The 21,187-nt window shown below is 50.2% G+C and overlaps 1 protein-coding gene across 1 annotated transcript; it reads left to right on the forward strand.

The window, feature by feature from the left end:
- Positions 1 to 2,507: 2,507 nt before the first annotated feature.
- LOC147118721 (uncharacterized) lies at positions 2,508 to 20,808 on the forward strand. Its single transcript, XM_085983960.1, has 5 exons — positions 2,508 to 2,699; positions 2,847 to 3,126; positions 3,327 to 3,329; positions 3,911 to 3,984; positions 20,495 to 20,808. The coding sequence occupies exons 1-5, from the start codon at positions 2,657 to 2,659 to the stop codon at positions 20,806 to 20,808; spliced, it is 714 nt and encodes a 237-aa protein (XP_085840086.1). The 5' UTR covers positions 2,508 to 2,656.
- The last annotated feature ends 379 nt before the right edge of the window (positions 20,809 to 21,187 follow it).

Below are 21,187 nucleotides of genomic sequence, written 5' to 3' on the forward strand. Positions count from 1 at the left end.
AAGCTTCGAGGCCGGCCAGGTCAACGCAGAAAAGAATTTTCCTTTAATGATTACTCGAGCGGAAATCCAGGAGTCCGCTGTATATTTCTGCGGGCTGAGAATCACAGAGTTTTAAAACTCATTTATCGCTGTACAAGCACCTCAGTGAAATAAAACTGCCACAAACGGTGCCTTCAGTTCAAGGGAACCCGCCCTTGTTAATAAGTGTCAGCCATGGTTCAGCAATGATAAGCAATACACAGGGGAATAAACTTACAGTTGACTGTTAAATTGAATGTGGAAACCAATGGAATTAAGCTACAGTTTAATATTAAATTGGCTTATCTCTACAGTTAATTGGTAAAATTAATATGATTCCTAATACACTAGGCAACACAGTTATAGTTAATTTTAATGTAAACATGATAGCTAAAATACAGGGGAGCAATGTTACAGTTAATTATTTAATTGGATATGAAAAATAATACACTGGCATTAAAGATACAGTTCATTGTTAAAGTTGACATGGTAAGTAATACACCAGGCAAAACGATACAATTAATTTTTCAATTGGCTATGCTAACTGGCACACAGAGGAATAATATTACACTGTAAAGTTAGACATGATTACTAATAAAAGAGGAATAAAACTACAGTTAATTGTTAAAAGTATTATGATAACTAATACCCAGGGGAATAAAGTTACAGTTAATTGATAAATTGGACACATAACCAATGCACGGGTTGGAATAATGTTACAGTTATCTATTAAATTATATATGAAAACCATCACACTGTGGATACCGTGACAGTTAATGGATAGATTGGAGATGAAATCTAATAAACAGTGGATTAACGTTACAGTTAATTGTTAAATTAGACACGGTAGGGAATAAAGTTACAGTTATTTGCTCAATTGGACATGGTAACCAATACTGAAGGGAATAAAGCTACAGTTAATTGTTGATTTGGACATGGTAACTGATATACATGTGTAAAGAGCTGGGGAATTGTTAAGTTAGACATGGTAACTAATACACAGGGATAAAGTTACATTTGATTGTTAAATTGGACATGATCATCAATACACAGGGTGTTTAAGCTACAGTTAATTTGTAAATTGGTTATGAATATTGATACTAAGCGCATTGCAAAATGGATAATTGTTCAATTGAACATGATAATTAATACACAGGTTATTAGAGATATAGTTAATTTTGAAATTATTCATGAAAACTAATGCACAGGGTAAAAAAAGATATAGTTAGTTGTTAAACTGGCAATGATAACAAATACAGAGAGTACTAAAGGTATAGTTAGTTGTTAAATTGTTCATGTTAACTAATACAGAGGGAAATAGAGTTGCTGTTAATTTAGAGTTGCTGTTAATTGTTGAATTGGAAATCATAACCAATACACAAGGGAATCAACTTAAAGCTAATTGATAAATTGGACATGAGAAACAACACAGGGGGATAAAGCTACAGGTAATTGTTAAATTGGACATGAGAAACAATACAGGGGGATAAAGCTACAGGTAATTGTTAAATTGGACATGAGAAACAATACAGTGGGATAAAGCTACAGGTAATTGTTAAATTGGACATGAGAAACAATACAGGGGGATAAAGCTACAGGTAATTGTTAAATTGGACATGAGAAACAACACAGGGGGTAAAGCTACAGGTAATTGTTAAATTGGGCATGAGAAACAATACAGTGGGTAAAGCTGCAGGTAATTGTTAAATTGGACATGAGAAACAACACAGGGGGATAAAGCTACAGGTAATTGTTAAATTGGACATGAGAAACAACACAGGGGTATAAAGCTACAGGTAATTGTTAAATTGGACATGAGAAACAATACAGGGGGATAAAGCTACAGGTAATTGTTAAATTGGATATGAGAAACAACACAGGGGGATAAAGCTACAATAAGTTGTTAAATTGGAGTCAGGACATGTGTAGTCGGAATATGTGGAGTCAGAAGTCACCGATACAATTTCCCTGTTATATAATCAATGCAGTTATTTCACATTCTCACCCCTTTCTGTGTAAAGAATTGTTTTTCTCACCATAAAAGTATATATTTTGCCGAGTCATATTTCACCCTAGGGATTAAATTTATTGTCCGCCTGTTTCCACAGGGACCAGTAGAGATTCTTCTCTCCTTTTCTTTGATTCAATCCGCCTTTCAGCGATTGGGTTGATGAGTGGTCTCCACCTCCTGGGGTTTCCCGGATTCGTTGTCCAATCTGCTCACAGATTCTCTCCGCTCAACAGGACACCCGCAGCCTGTCCGGACCAACAACCCGGGCAGCTCCCGACAGAAGGAGGTTGGGTTTGGATTCACTCAGTTAGTGACTCGGCCATGGAGGGCTGACAGAACAACACCCCTGTGCATCAGACTAATGTGGGAGGGGCTTTCACATCGGGCTCAGCGACCCAATGAAGCGCCTAAACAGGTTATCTAGTTAAACCTGTCGCTTATTCACACAACGCACAGCCAGAGATGCGTGCAGCTCATCAATGATCTGCGTAACACTCCAAGGGACAAGGCAACTCGACCCCACTAAAGTATTTCAGTCCAGTTCTCAGGTACAGTCTCTCAGACCAGTCCAATGCTGCAGTCTCCAGCCCCCCGTCATATAAACCAGCCGTTCCAGTCAGCAGGACGATGGGAATCCTTCTTGTTTTCACCCTGTGTGTCTGTTTCCCCTGTGAGTACCGATCAAACAAGCCGACATTGTGTGGATTTAATATAAAGCTGCCCGGGTCCATCCGAATTGAGGACACTGTCTGGGTTTTAGCCCCGTTGTGTGGTTCGGCTCTGATGGCCCATTAAACTCTCTCTGTTTAATTTCCAGGCTCTTTCAGTCAGTCAGTGGTACAGACCCCGCCAGCGGTGACCAGGGAGGAGTGCCAGTCTCTCACCGTCACCTGCGTTTTCTACGGTGGTTTTGGGGCTAATCATTTAACGAGTGGGGATTTCTTCAAACAAACCCAGACCGGGACAGAGTGGGAGCGGATCTCGAGCGGAGGGCGATTTGCTGTGAGGACGAATAAGCCAGAAAAGACATTTTCTTTGGAAATTCGGGATGTGCGAGTTGAAGACAGCGCCACCTATTACTGTAAATCTCAGTACCGGTACAAAGGCCACACAGTGATGGGCCTCGGCTTCCCGCGGTACAAAAACTGTCACTGCAGATTGTGACAGAAACCAGTGAAGAAGCGGAGTCAATCTGCCGTTAAACCCACAGTTCTACCTCGCACCGACTGCCCCGCAGTCTACTTTATGATCAGATTGGATGATTGCAATTAACACCTTGAGTTTTGTAAATGCTGAGTGTGTGCGGACGGTGGCGTCTTTCCCGGGTTTGGTGTCAATGAATGGCGATTGGGAATGACTGATCCCAGTTACAATTCCCGAACACCAGATGGGATCCTGTTCTAACAGCTGGAACCGGCAACCGCGGTCCCCGCCGTGTAACTAATGTCCGCTCATCTCACCGAGTCCCGGGGGATTTGATGCTGACTTGAAACACTGTGTTTCCTGGAGCTCACAGTGGATGAGACCTGAGCAAATACCTGTGTACAATTAAAATATAAATTCCCCGGGCCTGGAACCAGAATTGTAGGTTTGATCTTATTATCGCTGTAATCTGGTTTAATTTCATTGTAATTCCCTGCTTTCAGTTGTCATTCTTTGCTATTTTCTCCGTTTATATGAAGCGCCCATCTCCGGCCCGTGTTGCTGGGCCATTTTACTGAGAGCTCAGAGTCTGACAAAGAACAGTTTGAACCGAGGGGGACTGTGGAACACGGAATATTGTTTATTGATCCCTGGAATAATTGGGCAGCGCCGACTGTCTGGTGATGTGTATCCGACAGACTGAGGTGTCGGTGGTTCTTGTACCGGGGTGACTGAGAGCGGTGTCACTGTGGTGGATGAGTGGGCTTATTATACTGTGGATGGATCCGGGACGGCGGTGACTGTCACAGCCGGTAAGTGACTCCAAACCCCGCCGTGTTACTGACTCTCCCGTTTAATGTTTATCGTCAGTTTATTATTGTGATCAATATCACCTCAGACCCCTTCAAAATCAAACGGAGCAGTGTTCCAATTGGGGGGGGGGGATTCATTGCAGTTTTAGATTGGGAAGCAGAATGTGAAGCGGGGTCGGGTCCGTGTGTGAGTCCGGAGACAGAAGGTGTGAGACCCCAACGGAACAGGCAGTCTGGGGGTTTCACCCCCAACTGGATCATAATTGGTTTACCGGAGACTTCGGGGGTCCCATGAACATCCCGGACACTCTCTCACTCTGATCCCCAGTTGGTTTAAATGAGCGCAGATTGTCGACACTCCGGCCTCCGTTTTCGATGTTAACTGTGACTGAGGGACCTCTCTCCATCCCTGTGAGCGGGACAGGTGGTCACAGAGCTCCCCCCGGGACAGGAGATGCCAGTTTGAGCCGGGCAGTGTGAATGAGGTACAGGGAGAGTGAGCCCAACACTACAGCGGGCTCCGATACCTGGAGCGGCACGTCCGATACCTGCAGCGGCAGAAATACTGGAGCACAACACGGCGGGGCTTCAAACACAAGAGATCCGCTTCTAGGTCTAGAGGACATTTCAGTATTGGGCACTGATTGACTTAAATTAGTTGTATTGTAGCTGAAATTTTATCAATTGCTTTTATATAATCAATTATTTTCCTCCATGTCTCACGTAAGTCGAAATGTAAAAGCTCCGAACTACAGATACTTTTCTATATTATTTATATTGTTCGATATTCTTTACCCCGCGAGTGGTTACAATGTGAAACTCGCTGCCACAGGGAGTGGTTGAACCGAATGACATCGATACATTTAAGGGGAATCTAGATAAGTAGGTAAAGGAGAAAGGGATAGAAGGATATGTTGATGGGGTGAGATGGAGTAGCGGTGGGAGGAGGCTCGTGTGGAGCAGTAACACCGGCATGGACAGATTGGGCCGAATGCCCTGTTTCTGTGCTCGACATTCTGTGTAATTCTCTGTTATATTTAATGTTCATGCTTGAGAGATCAGATTGCAGTAATTTATCTGTTTCGCTGGTTACTGTTAACTGAAGCAACACTGGGCAGTGAGCGAGTGAGGGCGAGGTACTAATCTATATATATATAAACGGATCGATCTGTCTGTCTCTCTGTCTGTCTATCTGTCTGTCTATCTGTCTGTCTGTCCTCACGTGTGCGTCTGTCCGACTATGCGCTCGAAAGTTATAGAGCGTACCTATGCGTGCGTTACGTCAAAAGAAAGCTTACGGTTTCGAAACGATCGTAAGCGTATTTACGTTTCGGCCGGACAAAAATTGCGCCCGCGGTATCCAAAAAACGTTCAACATTCCGCTCATTATCCACTCATTACCATAGAGTGACATTGAGGTCGACCAATTGTACGGTCAAGTGACACGACGGTCGACCAATCGTACGGTCGAGCAACCCGATGGTCGACCAATCAATGTGTGGTGGGGGCGGGTTCGTCGCATGTGCGGCCGGGCCCTCCTAGAGTTGAGTGACAGGACGATTGACCAATCCTACGCTTCGGTGACATGACGATCGACCAATCAGTGCGTGTGTGGGCGGGCCTTATCGTTCTGAACTGAGGTGAGTGGCCGCCATCTTTATTCTCACCTTCTGTGTGTTTATTGGCTGGGTGGGGCCTAATCCTTCAGAGACTATAAATACATAAGCTTAGCCTTCTTTCATCAACAAAGAGACGGACACTGGCCTGAGTACACGTGAGTCACTTGGAGGATTGAGAAGTGAGTGAAATTTCTGTTGTTTTGTTAGGACCGATTCTTTTTTTTTAAAGGTGTAAAACGTTAAAAAACAATGAAGATGGCCTCCCATCTTCTTAACACCCGTTTAAAAAAAAAAAATTTTTTTGGCTTTTTCACAACGACTGCGCGTTCCTTCTCCGTGGCAGCTTTTTAAAAACTTTTAAAAACTTTCAATATGGCCTCCCATCTTCTTAACAGCCGTTTTTTAAAAAAAACTTTGTTTGGTTTTTTTCACCAACACTGCGCTGCGCGTTCGTACTCCGTGGCAGCTTTTTAAAAACTTTAAAAAACTTTCAAGATGGCCTCCCATCTTCTTAACAGCCGTTTTTTAAAAAAAAAATTTGTTTGGTTTGGTTTTTTGGCTTTTTCACAACGACTGCGCGTTCCTTCTCCGTGGCAGCTTTTTAAAAACGTTTTATAACCTTCAAGATGGCCTCCCATCTTCTTAACAGCCGTTTAAAAAAAGATTTTTTTTTGGTCTTTCCCTGACCCCCTCAAAACCCTCCTCCCTCTCCCTCCCCCGCCCCCCCTCCCCCTGACTCCCTCCCTACCCCTCTCTCTCCCTGCCCCCCCTCTCTCTGCCCCCCCTCTCTCCCTGCCCGCCTCTCTCCCTGTCCCCTTCTCTCTCTGGCCCCCTCTCTCCCTGCCCCCCTCTCTCCCTGCCCCCCTCTCTCCCTGCCCTCCCCTCTCTCCCTGCCCCCCTCTCTCCCTGCCCCCTCTCTCCCTGCCCTCCCCTCTCTCCCTGCCCCCCTCTCTCCCTGCCCCCTCTCTCCCTGCCCCCCCTCCATGCCCCCCCTCTCTCCCTGCCCCCCTCTCTCCCTGCCCCCTCTCTCCCTGTCCCCCCACTCTCCCTGCCCCCCTCTCTCCCTGCCCCCCTCTCTCCCTGCCCCCCTCTCTCCCTGCCCCCCCTCCCTGCCCCCCCTCTCGCTGCCCCCCTCTCTCCCTGCCCCCTCTCCCTTTTCCCCCCCTCTCCCTGCCCCCCTCTCCCTGCCCCCTCTCCCTGCCCCCCTCTCCCTGCCCCCTCTCTCCCTGCCCCCCCTCTCCCTGCCCCCCTCTCTCCGTGCCCCCCTCTCTCCCTGCCCCCTCTCTCCCTGCCCCCCTCTCTCCCTGCCCCCCTCTCTCCCTGCCCCCCCTCTCCCTGCCCCCTCTCCCTGCCCCCCTCTCTCCCTGCCCCCCTCTCTCTCTGCCCCCCTCTCCCTGCCCCCCTCTCCCTGCCCCCTCTCCCTGCCCCCCTCTCCCTGCCCCCTCCCTGACCCCTCCCTGCTCCCTCTCCCTGGCCCCCCTCTCACTGCCCCCCTCTCCCTGCACCCCCTCTCCCTGCCCCCCCTCTCTCCCTGCCCCCCTCTCTCCCTGCCCCCCTCTCTCCCTGCCCACCTCTCTCCCTGCCCCTCCTCCCTGCCCCCACCTCTCTCCCTGCCCCCCTCTCTCCCTGCCCCCCTCTCTCCCTACCGCCCCCTCTCTCCCTGCCCCCCCGTCTCCCTGCCCCCCTCTCCCTGACCCCCACCTCCTTGCCCCCCTCTCTCCTTGCCCCCCTCTCTCCTTGCCCCCTCTCTCCTTGCCCCCCTCTCTCCTTGACCCCCCTCTCCTTGCCCCCCTCTCTCCTTGCCCCCCTCTCTCCTTGCCCCCTCTCTCCCTGCCCCCTCTCTCCCTGCCCCCTCCCTCCCCCCTCGCTCGCCCCCTCTCCTTGCTTTCCCCCCTCTCCTCACTCCTCCCTCCCTCCCCCCTCCCTCGCTCGCCCCCTCTCCTCGCTTCCCCCCCATCTCCTCCCTCCCCCCCCACGTCTCTCCCTTTCTCCCACCCCCGCACAGACAGACACACACACACTCATTTGTATATAGAAAACTTCTTTTTTCTTTTTTCATAACAGAATGCCCCCAAGAAAATGTACAAGATTTGGACGCAAAACTTCCGATGCTTCCCGGAAAAAGGAACAGAGACCTGCTGAAACTGAGCAGCAGAGACAGGCTCGCCTTCACGCTGATCAGGCCAGACATGCTGCTGCTAGATCAGCTGAGACTTCTGAACATTCTGAGGGATGCCTTACTGCTGACAGACAAAGACATGCCGAAGCCACTGCCTCAGAGACTCCTCAGCAGAGTCAGGCACGTCAAGCTGCTAATCGTGCGGCCCATGCCCGAGCGAGAGCCTCCGAGACTCCTCAGCAGAGTCAGGCACGCCAAGATTCTGTTCGGGTGGCCCATACCCAAGCCAGAGCCTCCGAGACTCCTCAGCAGAGTCAGGCACGTCAAGCTGCTAATCGTGCGGCCCATGCCCGAGCGAGAGCCTCCGAGACTCCTCAGCAGAGTCAGGCACGTCAACATTCTGTTCGGGTGGCCCATACCCAAGCCAGAGCCTCCGAGACTCCTCAGCAGAGTCAGGCACGTCAACATTCTGATCGGGCGGCCCATACCCAAGCTAAAGCCTCCGAGACTCCTCAGCAGAGTCAGGCACGTCAACATTCTGATCGGGCGGCCCATACCCAAGCTAAAGCCTCCGAGACTCCTCAGCAGAGTCAGGCACGTCAACATTCTGATCGGGCGGCCCATACCCAAGCCAGAGCCTCCGAGACTCCTCAGCAGAGTCAGGCACGTCAACGTGACTGGGTATCGGCGATAGGAGAAGAATGATATGAGGGACGTCAACGATCTGTTCGGGCGAGCCTAGAGCCCGGAGCCAGAGCCTCAGCAGAGCAGTCAGGCACATCAACATTCTGATCGGGCGGCCCATACCCAAGCCAGAGCCTCCGAGACTCCTCAGCAGATTCAGGCACATCAACATTCTGATCGGGCGGCCCATACCCAAGCCAGAGCATCCGAGACTCCTCAGCAGAGTCAGGCACGTCGCCAATCCGATAGTAGACTCAGAGCTATTGCCACATCTGACATTTGGAATCATTGGGTCGAAGCAGCCTTCTCCTATACACCCACCATCGATTCTGAAGCAGACCACACACTCATCATTGGCAACATGAACGTCATTTGCCGTCACTGTGGCGCTCTGAAGTGGGAAGGAGAAATTGCTGGGATATGCTGCAATGGAGGAAAGGTTAAACTTCCAACATTAACAGCTCCGCCTGAACCCCTACACTCACTTCTGTTCGGCCGAAATCCAGCTTCAACACATTTCCTCACTCACATCAGAAAGTACAACAATTGCTTTGCAATGACCTCTTTTGGTGCAAACAGAGTGCGTGAATCAAGATTTTCCCCAACTTTTAAAGTTCATGGACAGGTGTACCATACAGTTGGCTCACTACTTCCTCTCCCAAACGAAAGACCTCAGTTTCTGCAAATCTACTTCTTGGGTGACGACGAAGAGCAAGCCAATCGCCGCAGGGAAGCTACTGTTCTGCCCGCACAACAACACCAAATCAAGCAAACAACTTTGCTTGAGTTACAGCGGCTGCTTCATGACCAAAACCCATATGTTAAGACTTTTAAAACAGCCATCGAAGAAACAACAAATGAAGGCCTTAAAGTTGTCATCAAAGCTGACAAGACTCCTGCAGGTGAACATGAGCGACGCTTCAATGCTCCGACCACCAATGAGGTAGCCATTGTCATTGTGGGCCAAGAATTTGACCAACGGGACATTGTCTTGCATATTAGAGGTGGTCCACTCAAAAGAATTTCTGAGCTTCACAGGTCATATGATCCTCTGCAATACCCGCTTTTGTTTTGCCATGGGGAAGATGGATACGATGTCTATAACAAGATCCCACATGTTGACCCCGAAACTGGTGTGCCACCTACAGCCCAAAGGCAAAAGATGGTTTCTGCCATGGAATTCTATTCATACAGGCTGATGGAACGACAAACTGCTTCAAACCACCTGCTTCAGTGTGGACGACTTCTGCAGCAGTTCCTCACTGACATGTTTGCGAAAATAGAAGGAGAGCGGCTTAATTGGTTCCGGCATAACCAAAATCATTTGAGAGTCACAGACTATATACACTTACGAGATGCTGTGGCCAATGATGGCAACACTGAGGACATTGGTCAACTGGTCATCCTACCATCCACCTTCGTTGGAGTTCCTAGGTACATGCATGAGCACATGCAAGATGCCATGACCTATGTCAGAAACTATAGCAGACCTGACCTCTTCATCTCTTCATCACCATGACTTGCAATCCCCAATGGCAGGAGTTCCCACCCAAAGTTGGTACTGAAAGGCATGACCTCATAGCACGGGTCTTCAACCTCAAAGTTAAAAAACTGCTCAAACTGCTGACTGCGGGCAAACTTTTTGGTGCACACAATTGCTACATGTACAGCATTGAGTGGCAGAAGAGAGGACTTCCTCATGTTCATCTGTTACTCTGGCTTCAGGCAAAGATTCGCCCCAATCAAGTTGATTCCTTCATTTCTGCAGAGCTACCCGATAAGGACCAGGATCCAGTCCTGTTTGATGTTGTTGTAAAACATATGATTCACGGTCCTTGTGGGCGACACAACCCTTTTTCTCCCTGCATGAAAAACAATGCATGTACAAAACGGTACCCAAAGCCACTCCACGAAGAAAATCAGCATGGGGATGATGGCTATCCTTTGTACAGGAGAAGGGGCAAAGAGAGTGGAGGTTTCAGCACTGAGATAAGAATGTGAACTAAAAAATCTAGCCACTCGAGTCAACCTGGTCCGTCAACTCAGACAACACAGGAAAGACAGCCATTTGAAGTTGACAACCGTTGGATTGTTCCTTACTGTCCACTCCTATCCAGGCTCTTCAAATGTCACATCAATTTGGAGTACTGCCACTCAGTTAAGTCTATCAAATATGTGTGCAGGTACCTCCATAAGGGCAGTGACCAAGCTGTCTTTGATCTTGAAGCGGCTGGACAGCAGAATCAAAATGATGAGATCACCACACATCTGATGGGCCGTTACATCTGCAGCAATGAGGCAGCCTGGTGAACTTTTGGATTTGACATCCACAACCGTTACCCCACTGTCACTAATGTTCAATTGGAAAATGGAGAAAGGGTTTTATTCCGACCTGAAAATGCCAGCCAACGTGCCGAGCAACCTCCAAAGACAAAACGAATGACTTTGCGAAGACACTTCTCTATCATCAGGTGCCGAAGTACTACACATGGCAGACAAACAAAACATGGCGGCCTCGGCGCCCTGGAGCAGGTCAGAAGGAAGTTCCTGGTCATACAGGGGTGTACTCATCAGATGCACTTGGCAGAGTCTACACGGTGCATCCAAACAACAGAGAGTGCTTTCACCTTCGTCTACTCCTCCATCAGGTTGCTGGCCCCACATCATTTAATGACCTCAAGACTGTCGATGGCCGTCTCTGTGAGTCTTTTCAAGAAGCTTGCCACATGAGAGGACTCATTGAGGGTGACAATCATTGGGATGCGACGATGAAAGAAGCTGCTCTGTGTTACCCTGCCAATCGCCTACGGAAACTCTTTGCCCTTATAATTGCCTTCTGCACACCTTCCAACCCAAAGCAATTGTGGGCAGATCACAAAGACTGCCTCACAGAAGACATCTTATGCCAACTCGCCAGAGCCAACCCCACAATGGCACTCAACTACACTGTTACGATGTACAATCAGGCATTGATCCTTTTGGAGGACCAGACTTTGAAATTGGCTGGCAAGTCTCTGACTCAGTTGAACCTTCCATCTCCCAATAGGAATGATTCTCCAGGTCTCAGCAGAGAGGTCCTCAGAGAAACCACCTACAATGTTGAGGAACTGACTTCCTTTGTTACAGTCAATGAGTCTAAATTGCTTCCAGAGCAGAAACAGACTTGCAGGTTGCTCCTCGATATGGTGCAAAACAACACTCCTGGCATTATCTTCCTCGATGCCCTTGGTGGAACAGGAAAGACATTCCTGATCAATCTTTTGCTGGCCACGGTTCGCTCTAAGGGATTCATTGCACTGGCTGTTGCCTCATCAGGAATCGCTGCAACTCTTCTGCAAGGAGGCCGCACTGCCCACTCAACCTTTGCTCTGCCTCTGGATCTGACAAGACAAGAAGAACCAGTGTGTCGCATAAGCAAAGGAACTGGTGCTGCTGAGATGCTTCAAAAGTCTCGATTGATTGTGTGGGATGAGTGTACAATGGCCCACAAGAGGGCACTTGAAGCTCTCAACAGAACTCTTAAAGATCTGAGAGGCAACGATATCCTGATGGGTGGCATCACCTTGTTGCTGGCAGGTGGTTTCCACCAAATCCTGCCAGTTGTCCCCAGAGGAACAGCAGCGGATGAAATCAATGCATGTCTCAAGAAATCCCATCTGTGGCAATATGTGCAAACAGTCCATTTGACGACAAACATGCGTGTTCATATGCATGGTGATGAGATGTCAGAATCGTTTGCGCAACTTCTACTACAATTGGGAGAAGGAAAGTTGCCCATTCACGGCAGTAGACAAATCACAATTCCTCCAGACTTTGGCACTCAAGTAAAAACAGTTCATGACTTGATATCAAACGTGTATCCAAACCTCGTGAATCACTTCAAAGATCACAACTGGCTGTGTGAACGGTCAATACTTGCACCTAGGAATTATATTGTCAACGAGATAAACAAGATCCTTCTTCAAAAACTCCCTGGCCAAGAGCACATTTACAAAAGCATTGATACTGTTTGTGACATTGATGATGTGGTAAATTACCCCATTAAGTTCCTCAACGACTTGGAGCCTTCAGGAACGCCTCCTCACAAACTGGTACTGAAGGAAGGCACCCCCATCATGCTCCGAAGAAACTTATCTCCACTAAAGTTGTGTAATGGAACCAGACTGGCAGTCAAAAAGCTCATGGATCATTGCATTGAGGCTACCATCATGTCAGGCTGTGCCAGGGGGGAGGATGTTCTCCTTCCTCCAATTCCTATGATACCAACTGACTTACACTTTCAATTCAGAAGGCAACAGTTCCCTGTGAAAATTTCTTTTGCTATGCCCATCAACAAGGCCCAGGGGCAGACTTTGAAGGTTGCTGGCATCCACTTACTCACGCCCTGCTTTTCACATGGCCAGTTGTACGTGGCATGTTCCAGAGTTGGTGCATCCAAGAATCTGTTCATTTTAACCCCATCAGGAAAAACAGACAATGTTGTCTATCCACAGGCTCTCCAATAACAGAGTGCTCCCACCTTCATCTACTCCTCCCATGAGGTTGCTGACTGAACCTCATTTAATTACCTCAAAACTCTCACTAGCCATCTCTGTGCCTGCTTTGTAAAAGCTTGCAGCAACAGAGCACTACTTCAGGATCACATTCATTGGCATCCAACGATCACAGAAGCTGCTCTGTCTTACTCCCCCAAAAGGCTACGACATCTCTTTGTGGCGATCCTTTGCTCGAAGGGATTCATTCCACTCGCGGTTGCCTCATCAGGAATCGCTGCAACTTTTCTGGAAGGAGGTCGCAATGCCCACTCAAACTTTCCTGTCCCTCTGGATCTGAATAGACAACAACACCCAGTGTGTAAGATTTGCACAGCAACTGCTGAGCTGCTTCCAAAGTCTAAAGTCATTGTGTGGGATGAGTGTACAAAGACTCACAAGAGGGCACTTGAAGAACTCAACAGCACTCTACAAGATATGAGAGGCTGCATACCTACTACAAGATAACACATTTAACAGTGTAATGTTGAATACTTTTATACAGATTATAAAATCACTCTGTATAATACCAAACCCATTGGGTTTGCAAAACTTTAGCAGAACAAGTATTCACTCAGTCTTTGGTTGTAACTCCACCATTTTGTAAAATGTTCTATTGTTCTACATTATTATTGGCATAAATGTTCACTGTTGATTTCTAAACTGACCTCTAAATGACTGAGATAGTATCTTTGCTTCCCCCCTAGTCGCTTTCTCTTCCCCCCAGTCGCTCTCTCTCCTCCCTGCCCCCCATCGCACTCTCTGTTCCCCCCCCAGTCACTCTCTCTCTTCCACGCCCAGTCGCTCTCTCTCTTCCCCCCCAGTCGCTCTCTCTCTTCCCCACCCAAGTCACTCTCTCTCTTCCCCCCCAGTCGCTCTCTCTCTTCCCCCCCGCAGTCGCTCTCTCTCTTCTCCCCCAGTCACTCTCTCTCTTCCCCCCCAGTCGCTCTCTCTCTTCCCCCCCAGTCGCTCTCTCTCTTCCCCCCAAGTCAGTCTCTCTCTTCCCCCCCAGTCGCTCTCTCTCTTCCCCCCCAGTCGCTCTATCTCTTCCCCCCAGTCGCTCTCTCTCTTCCCCCCAGTCGCTCTCTCTCTTCCCCCCCAGTCGCTCTCTCTCTTCCCCCCCCGTTGCTCTCCCTCTTCCCCCCAGTCGCTCTCTCTCTTCCCCCCGTCGCTCTCTCTCTTCCCCCCAGTCGCTCTCTCTCTTCCCCCCCAGTCGCTCTCTCTCTTCCCCCCAGTCGCTCTCTCTCTTCCCCCCCAGTCGCTCTCTCGCTTCCCCGCCCAGTCGCTCTCTCTCTTCCCCCCAGTCACTCTCTCTTCCCCCCCAGTCGCTCTCTCTCTTCCCCCCCAGTCGCTCTCTCTCTTCCCCCCAGACGCTCTCTCTCTCTCTTCCCCCACCCCCCCCGAGTCGCTCTCTCTCTCTCTTCCCCCACTGCCCCCCAGTCGCGCTCTCTCTCTCTTCCAACAACAACATGCCCTCGAAAAAGCCTCGGCACCGCCGGGCACTCCAGCTATCTATATATATAAATGGATCGTTCTGTCTGTCTGTCTGTCTATCTGTCTGTCTATCTGTCTGTCTGTCTGTCCTCGGGTGTGCGTCTGTCCGGCTATGCGCTCGAAAGTTATAGAGCGTACCTATGCGTGCGTTACGTCAAAAGAAAGCTTACGGTTCCGAAACGGTGGTATGCGTATTTACTTTTCGGCCGGACAAAAATCACGCCCGCGGTATCCAAAAAACTTTCAACATTCCGTTCAGTAGCCTCTCATTATCCACTCATTAGCGATAGAGTGACCTCGAGGTCGACCAATCGTACGCCGGGTTGCTGGCGCATGCGGCCGGGCCCTCCTACGGTCGAGTGACGGGATGATTGACCAATCCTACGCTTCGGTCACCTGACGGTCGACCAATCGGTGCGTGTATGGGCGGGCCTTGTCGTTCTGAACCGAGGTGAGTCGCCGCCATCTTGATTCCAAACTTTCCTTTCTTTTTCCCGCTTTCTGCGTCTTTAAAAAAAAAGTTGCTTTCAAAACACATATTGTTTTTTAAAAAAGTTAATTACTTTCTAAATCTTTTATCTAATCTCATAAATTTTCCTACCTTTCCCCGTTTTTCCAGGTAGGCCTCAAAGCCTGGGCATCTGTTGCCAGCCATGCTGGACCCTAGGCAATTGTTTTGTGGCCAGCTCCTCCCACCCCTCACCCCCCGAACCAGCGGCCAGCCATCTTGGTAAAGGCTGGCTGGGTTCACTGCAAGCTCCTGGTGGTTCATTCGGGGGGGGGGGCGGGGCTCGGGAGGGGAGGGGGAGCAGAGAGGGTTACCTGGCAACCGGCCTCGCCAGCCGCAATCAGCCGCTCAGCCCAGGCCCGGAGATCGGGAGGCGGAGAGGGGAGGAGGGTTACCAAGGCAACTGGGGCTCGGGAGGGGAGGGTGAGCAGAGAGGGTTACCCCGGCAACCGGGTTTGCCAGCCACAATCGGCCGCTCAGGCCCGGAGATCGGGAGGCGGAGAGGAGAGGAGGGTTACCAAGGCAACCGGGGCTCGGGAGGGGAGGGGGAGCGGAGAGGGTTACACCAGCAACCAGGCTCGCCAGCCGCAATCGGCTCCTCAGTCCCAGGCCCGGAGATCGGGAGGCGGAGAGGGGAGGAGGGTTACCAAGGCAACCGGGACTCAGGAGGGGCGGGGGAGCGGAGAGGGTTACCCCGGCAACCGGGCTCGCCAGCCGCAATCAGCCGCTCAGGCCCAGGCCTGGACATCGGGAGGCGGAGAGGGGAGGAGGGTTACCAAGGCAACCGTGCCCAGCCAGCCACAATCAGCCGTCTCAGGCCCCCCTTCCCCCTCCCCCCCCCATCCCCCTCTCCCTCCCCCCCTCTCCCTCTCCCTCCCCCCTCTCCCTCCCCCCTCCCCTCCCCCACACCCCTCCCCCCCCCACTCTCCCTCCCCCTCCTCCCCCTCCCCCTCAGCCTCCCCCTCTCCCTGCCCCTCCCTCCACCCTCCTCCTCCCCTCCTCCTCCCCTCCCCCCCGCCCCCCTCCCCCTCCCTCCCTCCCCGCCTCCCCCTCCCTCCCTCCCCCTCCCCCCTCACTCCCCCGCCCCCTCCCCCTCCCTCCCTCCCTCCCCCCTCTTTATCGCTCTCTCTCTCCCCCCCAGTCCTCTCTCTCTTCCCCCCAAGTCACTCTCACTCTTCCCCCCCAGTCGCTTTCTCTCTTCCCCCCCAGTCGCTCTCTCTTTTCCCCCCAGTAGCTCTCTCTCTTCTCCCCCAGTCGCTCTCTCTCTTCCCCCCAGTCGCTCTCTCTCTTTCCCCCCAGTCGCTCTCTCTCTTTCCCCCCAGTCGCTCTCTCTCTTCCCCCCAGTCGCTCTCTCTCTTCCCCCCAGTCACTCGCTCTTTTCCCCCCCAGTCACTCGCTCTCTTCCCCCCCAGTCGCGCGCTCTCTTCCCCCCCAGTCGCTCACTCTCTCACTCTTCCAACAACAACATGCCCTCGAAAAAGCCTCGGCACCGCCGGGCTCTCCAGCTATCTCTATATATAAAGCGGTTCCATACGTTTCGTCTGTCCGGCTATACGCTAAAAAGTTATAGGGCGTACCTATGCGCGCGTTACTTCCAAAGAAGGCTTACGCTTCCGGGACGGTCGTAAGCTTATTTACTTTTCGCTCGGACGAAAATTGTTCGCGCCTTATGCAAAAAACCTGCAAAATTAAGCTCATTATCTGCTAATTAGCATTGAGTGACTGACGTCAAGGTTCGACCAATCCTGTGCCGTCATGATTGACCAATCCTACAGTTCAGTCCCCTGATGGTTGACCAATCGGTGTGTGTGTGGGCGGGACTAATCGTTTTCATCTCAGGGATGTGGCAGCCATTGCCTCAAGCTAAAAACCCCATTTACTTCCAGCTCCAAATCTGCTCATCCGGCTTCGAAAAAGTTAGTATCTCTTATGTTATTTTTAAAAAATTTACCAAAAACGTTTTATAAGTACTTTCACTTTCATCTTTGAAGGTATTAAAAGGTAGAAACGTTGCCTGGCAGCAGATTCACACAGGGAGAGAGAGACAGGGCCCGAAAGCCTGGGACTCGATTTAAAAGGATGCCCGGCAGCAGATTCACAGAGGGACACAGAGAGGCCCCAAAACCTGCGACTCGATTTAAACCGCCCGGCCCAAAACAGCCCTGGCAAAGCCGGGCTCCCCCAGCTTCTATCTATCTATCTATCTATCTATCTATCTATCTATCTATCTATCTATATATATATATAAAGCGGTTCCTGACGTTTCGTCTGTCCGGCTATACATTCGAAAGTTATAGGGCGTACCTGCCCACGCCTTACATCCAAAGAAAGCTTACGCTTCCGGGACGGTCGTAAGCATATTTACTTTTCGGTCGGACGAAAATTGTTCGCGCGTTATGCAAAAAACCTTCAAAATTACACTCATTATCTGCTAATTAGCATTGATTGACTGACGTCAAGGTTCGACCAATCCTGTGCCATCACGATTGACCAATCCTACAGTTCAGTCGCCTGATGGTTGGCCAATCGGTGTGTGTGTGTGGGCGGGACTAATCGTTTTCATCTCAGGGATGTGGCAGCCATTGCCTCAAGCTAAAAACCCCATTTACTTGCAACTCCAAATCTGCTGGTGCAGCTTCGAAAAAGTTCGTATCTCTTATGTTATTTTTAAAAGATTTACCAATAACGTTTTATAAGTACTTTCACTTTCATCTTTGAAGGTATTAAAAGGTAGAAATGTTGCCCGGCAGCAGATTGACAGCGGGACACAGAGACAGGGCCCGAAAGCCTGGGACTCGATTTAAAATGTTGCCCGGCAGCAGATTCACAGAGGGCCACAGAGACAGGTTCCGAAAGCCTGGGACTCGATTTAAACCACCCGCCCCAAAACAGCCCTGGCAAAGCCGGGCTCCCCCAGCTAGTATATAATAAAGCAGTTGGTTTGTCTGTCTGTTTGTCTGTCTGTCCGCCATACACTCAAAGGTTATAGAGCGTACCTACACGCATGTTATATCAAAAGAAAGGTTATTATTAGGGGACTCTAATAGGCGTATTTACTTTTTGGTCAGACAAAAATTGTTCTGACAGTATACAAAAAACGTTCAAAAATCCGCTCATTATCGGTTGACGAATCCTACCTCTCATTAGCATTGAGTGACGTGCTGGTTGACCAATCCTACAGTTCAGTGACCTGATGGTTGACCAATCGGTGCATCACGGGCGGGACTTAATCCTGCAGCCTCCCGAAACTTTGCCGCCATTTTTTAAATCCCCACAACGACAGCTCCAGCCAAACAAACACCCACATTGCAGCTCCGGGAGCGAGAGGTGAGTTGGGGTCACTCGGTCTGGGCCTCACAACCGCTCAGCCCGAGACACAGAGCGGGCGGGGGAACGGCAGCGGCCGGCCGTCAACCGCGCAACCCGCCGGGCAGCTCAGCTGGGGTCCGTCTCGGCCCGAGAGCCCGGCCGGGCCATAACCGCTAGGGCCCACATGGCCGGTATCACAACGGTACCGCACCTGATGCGCTAGGGAGAGGGGAGGAAGGGACAGAGAGGAAAGCAGGGAGAGACGGGGAGGGACAGAGAGAAGGGGAGGGAGGGGAGGGACGGAGAGGAGATGGGGAGAGGGACAGCGAGGGAGGGAGAGATAGAGGGACAGACACGGGCAGGGAGAGAGAGGGGCATGGAGAGAGGGGGGGGAGGGAGAGAGAGGGTCAGGGATGGAAAGAGTGACACAGAGCGGGGAAGTGGCAGCGCCCGGCCGGAAACCGCGTGGCCCAAAATTGCCCTGGCAACGCCGGGCCCCCCCAGCTAGTGTTCTTATAAAGGAGAACAGCAACACCCGAGTGAACATGTACTGACTGGAGGGAAGCCCATTTAGAACCAGCAAGAAATCATTCACCGAAAGGGAGAGAAATATCGGACTTCACCAGCTGGGCAGGGGTGTGGAGACACCGGTCTCTGGGCCGTTCAAAGCACAATCCAACACCGGGGCAGTGAGATTTACTGGAGGGATGGGCTGCGATTGGACTCCTGGCCATTTCTCAGCTTTGGATTTCTTACACGCCTGAGAAAAGACAGCAGCAGCAATCCACACATTGCTGGAAAGATTGAACAGGTGGGGACTATTCTTTGGAAAAGAGAAGAAAACGAGGAGACGCGAAGGAGGTGATTAAATTGATGAACGGATTCGATAGGGTTCACATGGGGAAACTGTTTCCATTGTGGGTGAGTCCAGAACAAGTGGCCAGACATATAAGATAGTCACTAACAGAACAAATAAATACATTAGGAAGGATTTATTCACACAAAGAGGCGTCAGAATGTGGAACTCGCTGCCACACGGAGTGGTTGGAGCAGATAGTGTTGCTGCATTTAAATATGGCTTGAAAAATACAGCAGGGAGAAAGGAATCGAGGGACTCGGGGTCTGGGTGGGAAGACGTAATTACAGAGGGAGGAGGCTCGTGTGGAGTATAATTACCGGCACAGACCAGTTGGGCCGTATGGCCTGTTCCTGTTCTGCAGATTCTGTATAATGTAAAACTCAGAGAAAACTCCGCCGGGAGAACACGGGAGAGAATCAGCCAATGGGCTGAAGGAATTGATGTTGTCAGAGAGCCGGAAGAGCCAGTTCCCAGTGAGTAACAGTAAAACCACTGCGGTAACTGCACAGACTGAACCCAACCGAGAGCCGAGAGACTTTGGGACAAGTTCTCAGGCTGGCAAAGAACCACAAACAGCACAACGTGAGCGACCCAGATGTAGAAATAAAATGAAACTAACTGTAAGTAATTCAAATTGAAGTGAAATTGAACAAACGTGGACCCACTGATGGAAGAAAAGTGAAAAATAGAGCGAGAGACAGACAGCTCCCGTGAACTGTTAAAAAGATTGACCTTTGACCCACAGATGTTCAGTGTCAGTTTGGCTCAATCGGTGCTGATGAATCGCACTGCTTTCTGTTGGATCCTGCTGTGCGCAGTGACATAACACAGCCGGGTTACTCCCGGTCAAACATCATTGAAATGTGGTTGTCTCAGTGAGGGGCGGAATAGACTATTATGTTTTTCGGGTTTGTCTTTCACCAAGAAAAATAAAAACAGAAATTCAATAGAAATCATAGAATCATACAGCAGAGAATGAGGTCATTCGGCCCACCTTGCCTGTGCGGCTCTTTGAAGTAGCTTTTCAATTAGTCCCACTCGCCTCGCTCTTTCCCCACAGCCCTGGCACATTTTCCCTTTCCATTATTGATCCAAATTCCTGCTGAAAGTTATTATTGAACCTGCTCCCACCACCCTTTCAGGCAGTGCACTCCAGATCATAACGACTCACTGTGGAAGTACATTTCTCCTCAGCGACCCCCCCCCCACCCCCCCCAACCCCCTCCCCGCCTCTGGTTCTTTTACCAATGACAGTGAACAAAGTCGGAACAGGCTTCAAATGAAGTACCTCATTAGCGAGAGAGGCAGAACTATTCCTGTGATTGACAAGTGTCCCCGGGTAAACAACAGCCAAATAAATAAAATTTCCCCATTTTAATCCCGCAGATTCCAGTTCCCCGCTATCCCAGAGTCCGAATCTACAATCCTCTGCTGCCGGTGACACCGTTACTTTAACCTGCGAATATTCAGGGTTCTGTCAGTACATAGTACACTGGTACCGTAAGTCCCCAGGGCAGGCACCGAAATACCTGCTTCAGAGACACACTTCAGGAGAGGGGAATAAGGAAAACGCTGCCGGGGGCCGAATTTCTGCTTCTGTCGATGGTGCGCAGAAAATCAGCAGGTTAAACATCGCGAAACTGCCACTGAGTGACTCCGCTGTGTATTACTGTGCACTGAGTCCGCGCACAGCACAGTGATACAGAGCACGGAGAGAGCCGTAGAAAAACCTGACCATGGTGGGGATTACAGTCACAGTGATACAGAGCACGGAGAGAGTTCACAAACCTGAACATGGTGGGGATTACAGATACACAGTGATACAGAGCACGGAGAGAGTTCACAAACCTGAACATGGTGGGGATTACAGACACACGGTGATACAGAGCACGGAGAGAGTTCACAAACCTGAACATGGTGGGGATTACAGACACACAGTGAGAGCACGGAGAGAGTTCACAAACCTGAACATGGTGGGGATTACAGACACACAGTGATACAGAGCACGGAGAGAGTTCACAAACCTGAACATGGTGGCGATCACAGACACAGTGATACAGAGCACGGAGAGAGTTCACA

Source organism: Somniosus microcephalus, chromosome 4 (genome assembly GCF_052327205.1).
Source record: "Somniosus microcephalus isolate GS21.2 chromosome 4, FLI_Smic_1.0, whole genome shotgun sequence".
In the NCBI taxonomy this organism is placed as follows: Eukaryota; Metazoa; Chordata; class Chondrichthyes; order Squaliformes; family Somniosidae; genus Somniosus; species Somniosus microcephalus.

Coding starts and splice junctions, on each gene's coding strand:
- LOC147118721 (XM_085983960.1), top strand. CDS start 2,657: ATGGGAATCCTTCTTGTTTTCACCCTGTGTGTCTGTTTCCCCT. Junction 2,700..2,846: donor CCTGTGTGTCTGTTTCCCCT/GTGAGTACCGAT, acceptor TTTAATTTCCAG/GCTCTTTCAGTCAGTCAGTG. Junction 3,985..20,494: donor GGCGGTGACTGTCACAGCCG/GTAAGTGACTCC, acceptor TTAATCCCGCAG/ATTCCAGTTCCCCGCTATCC.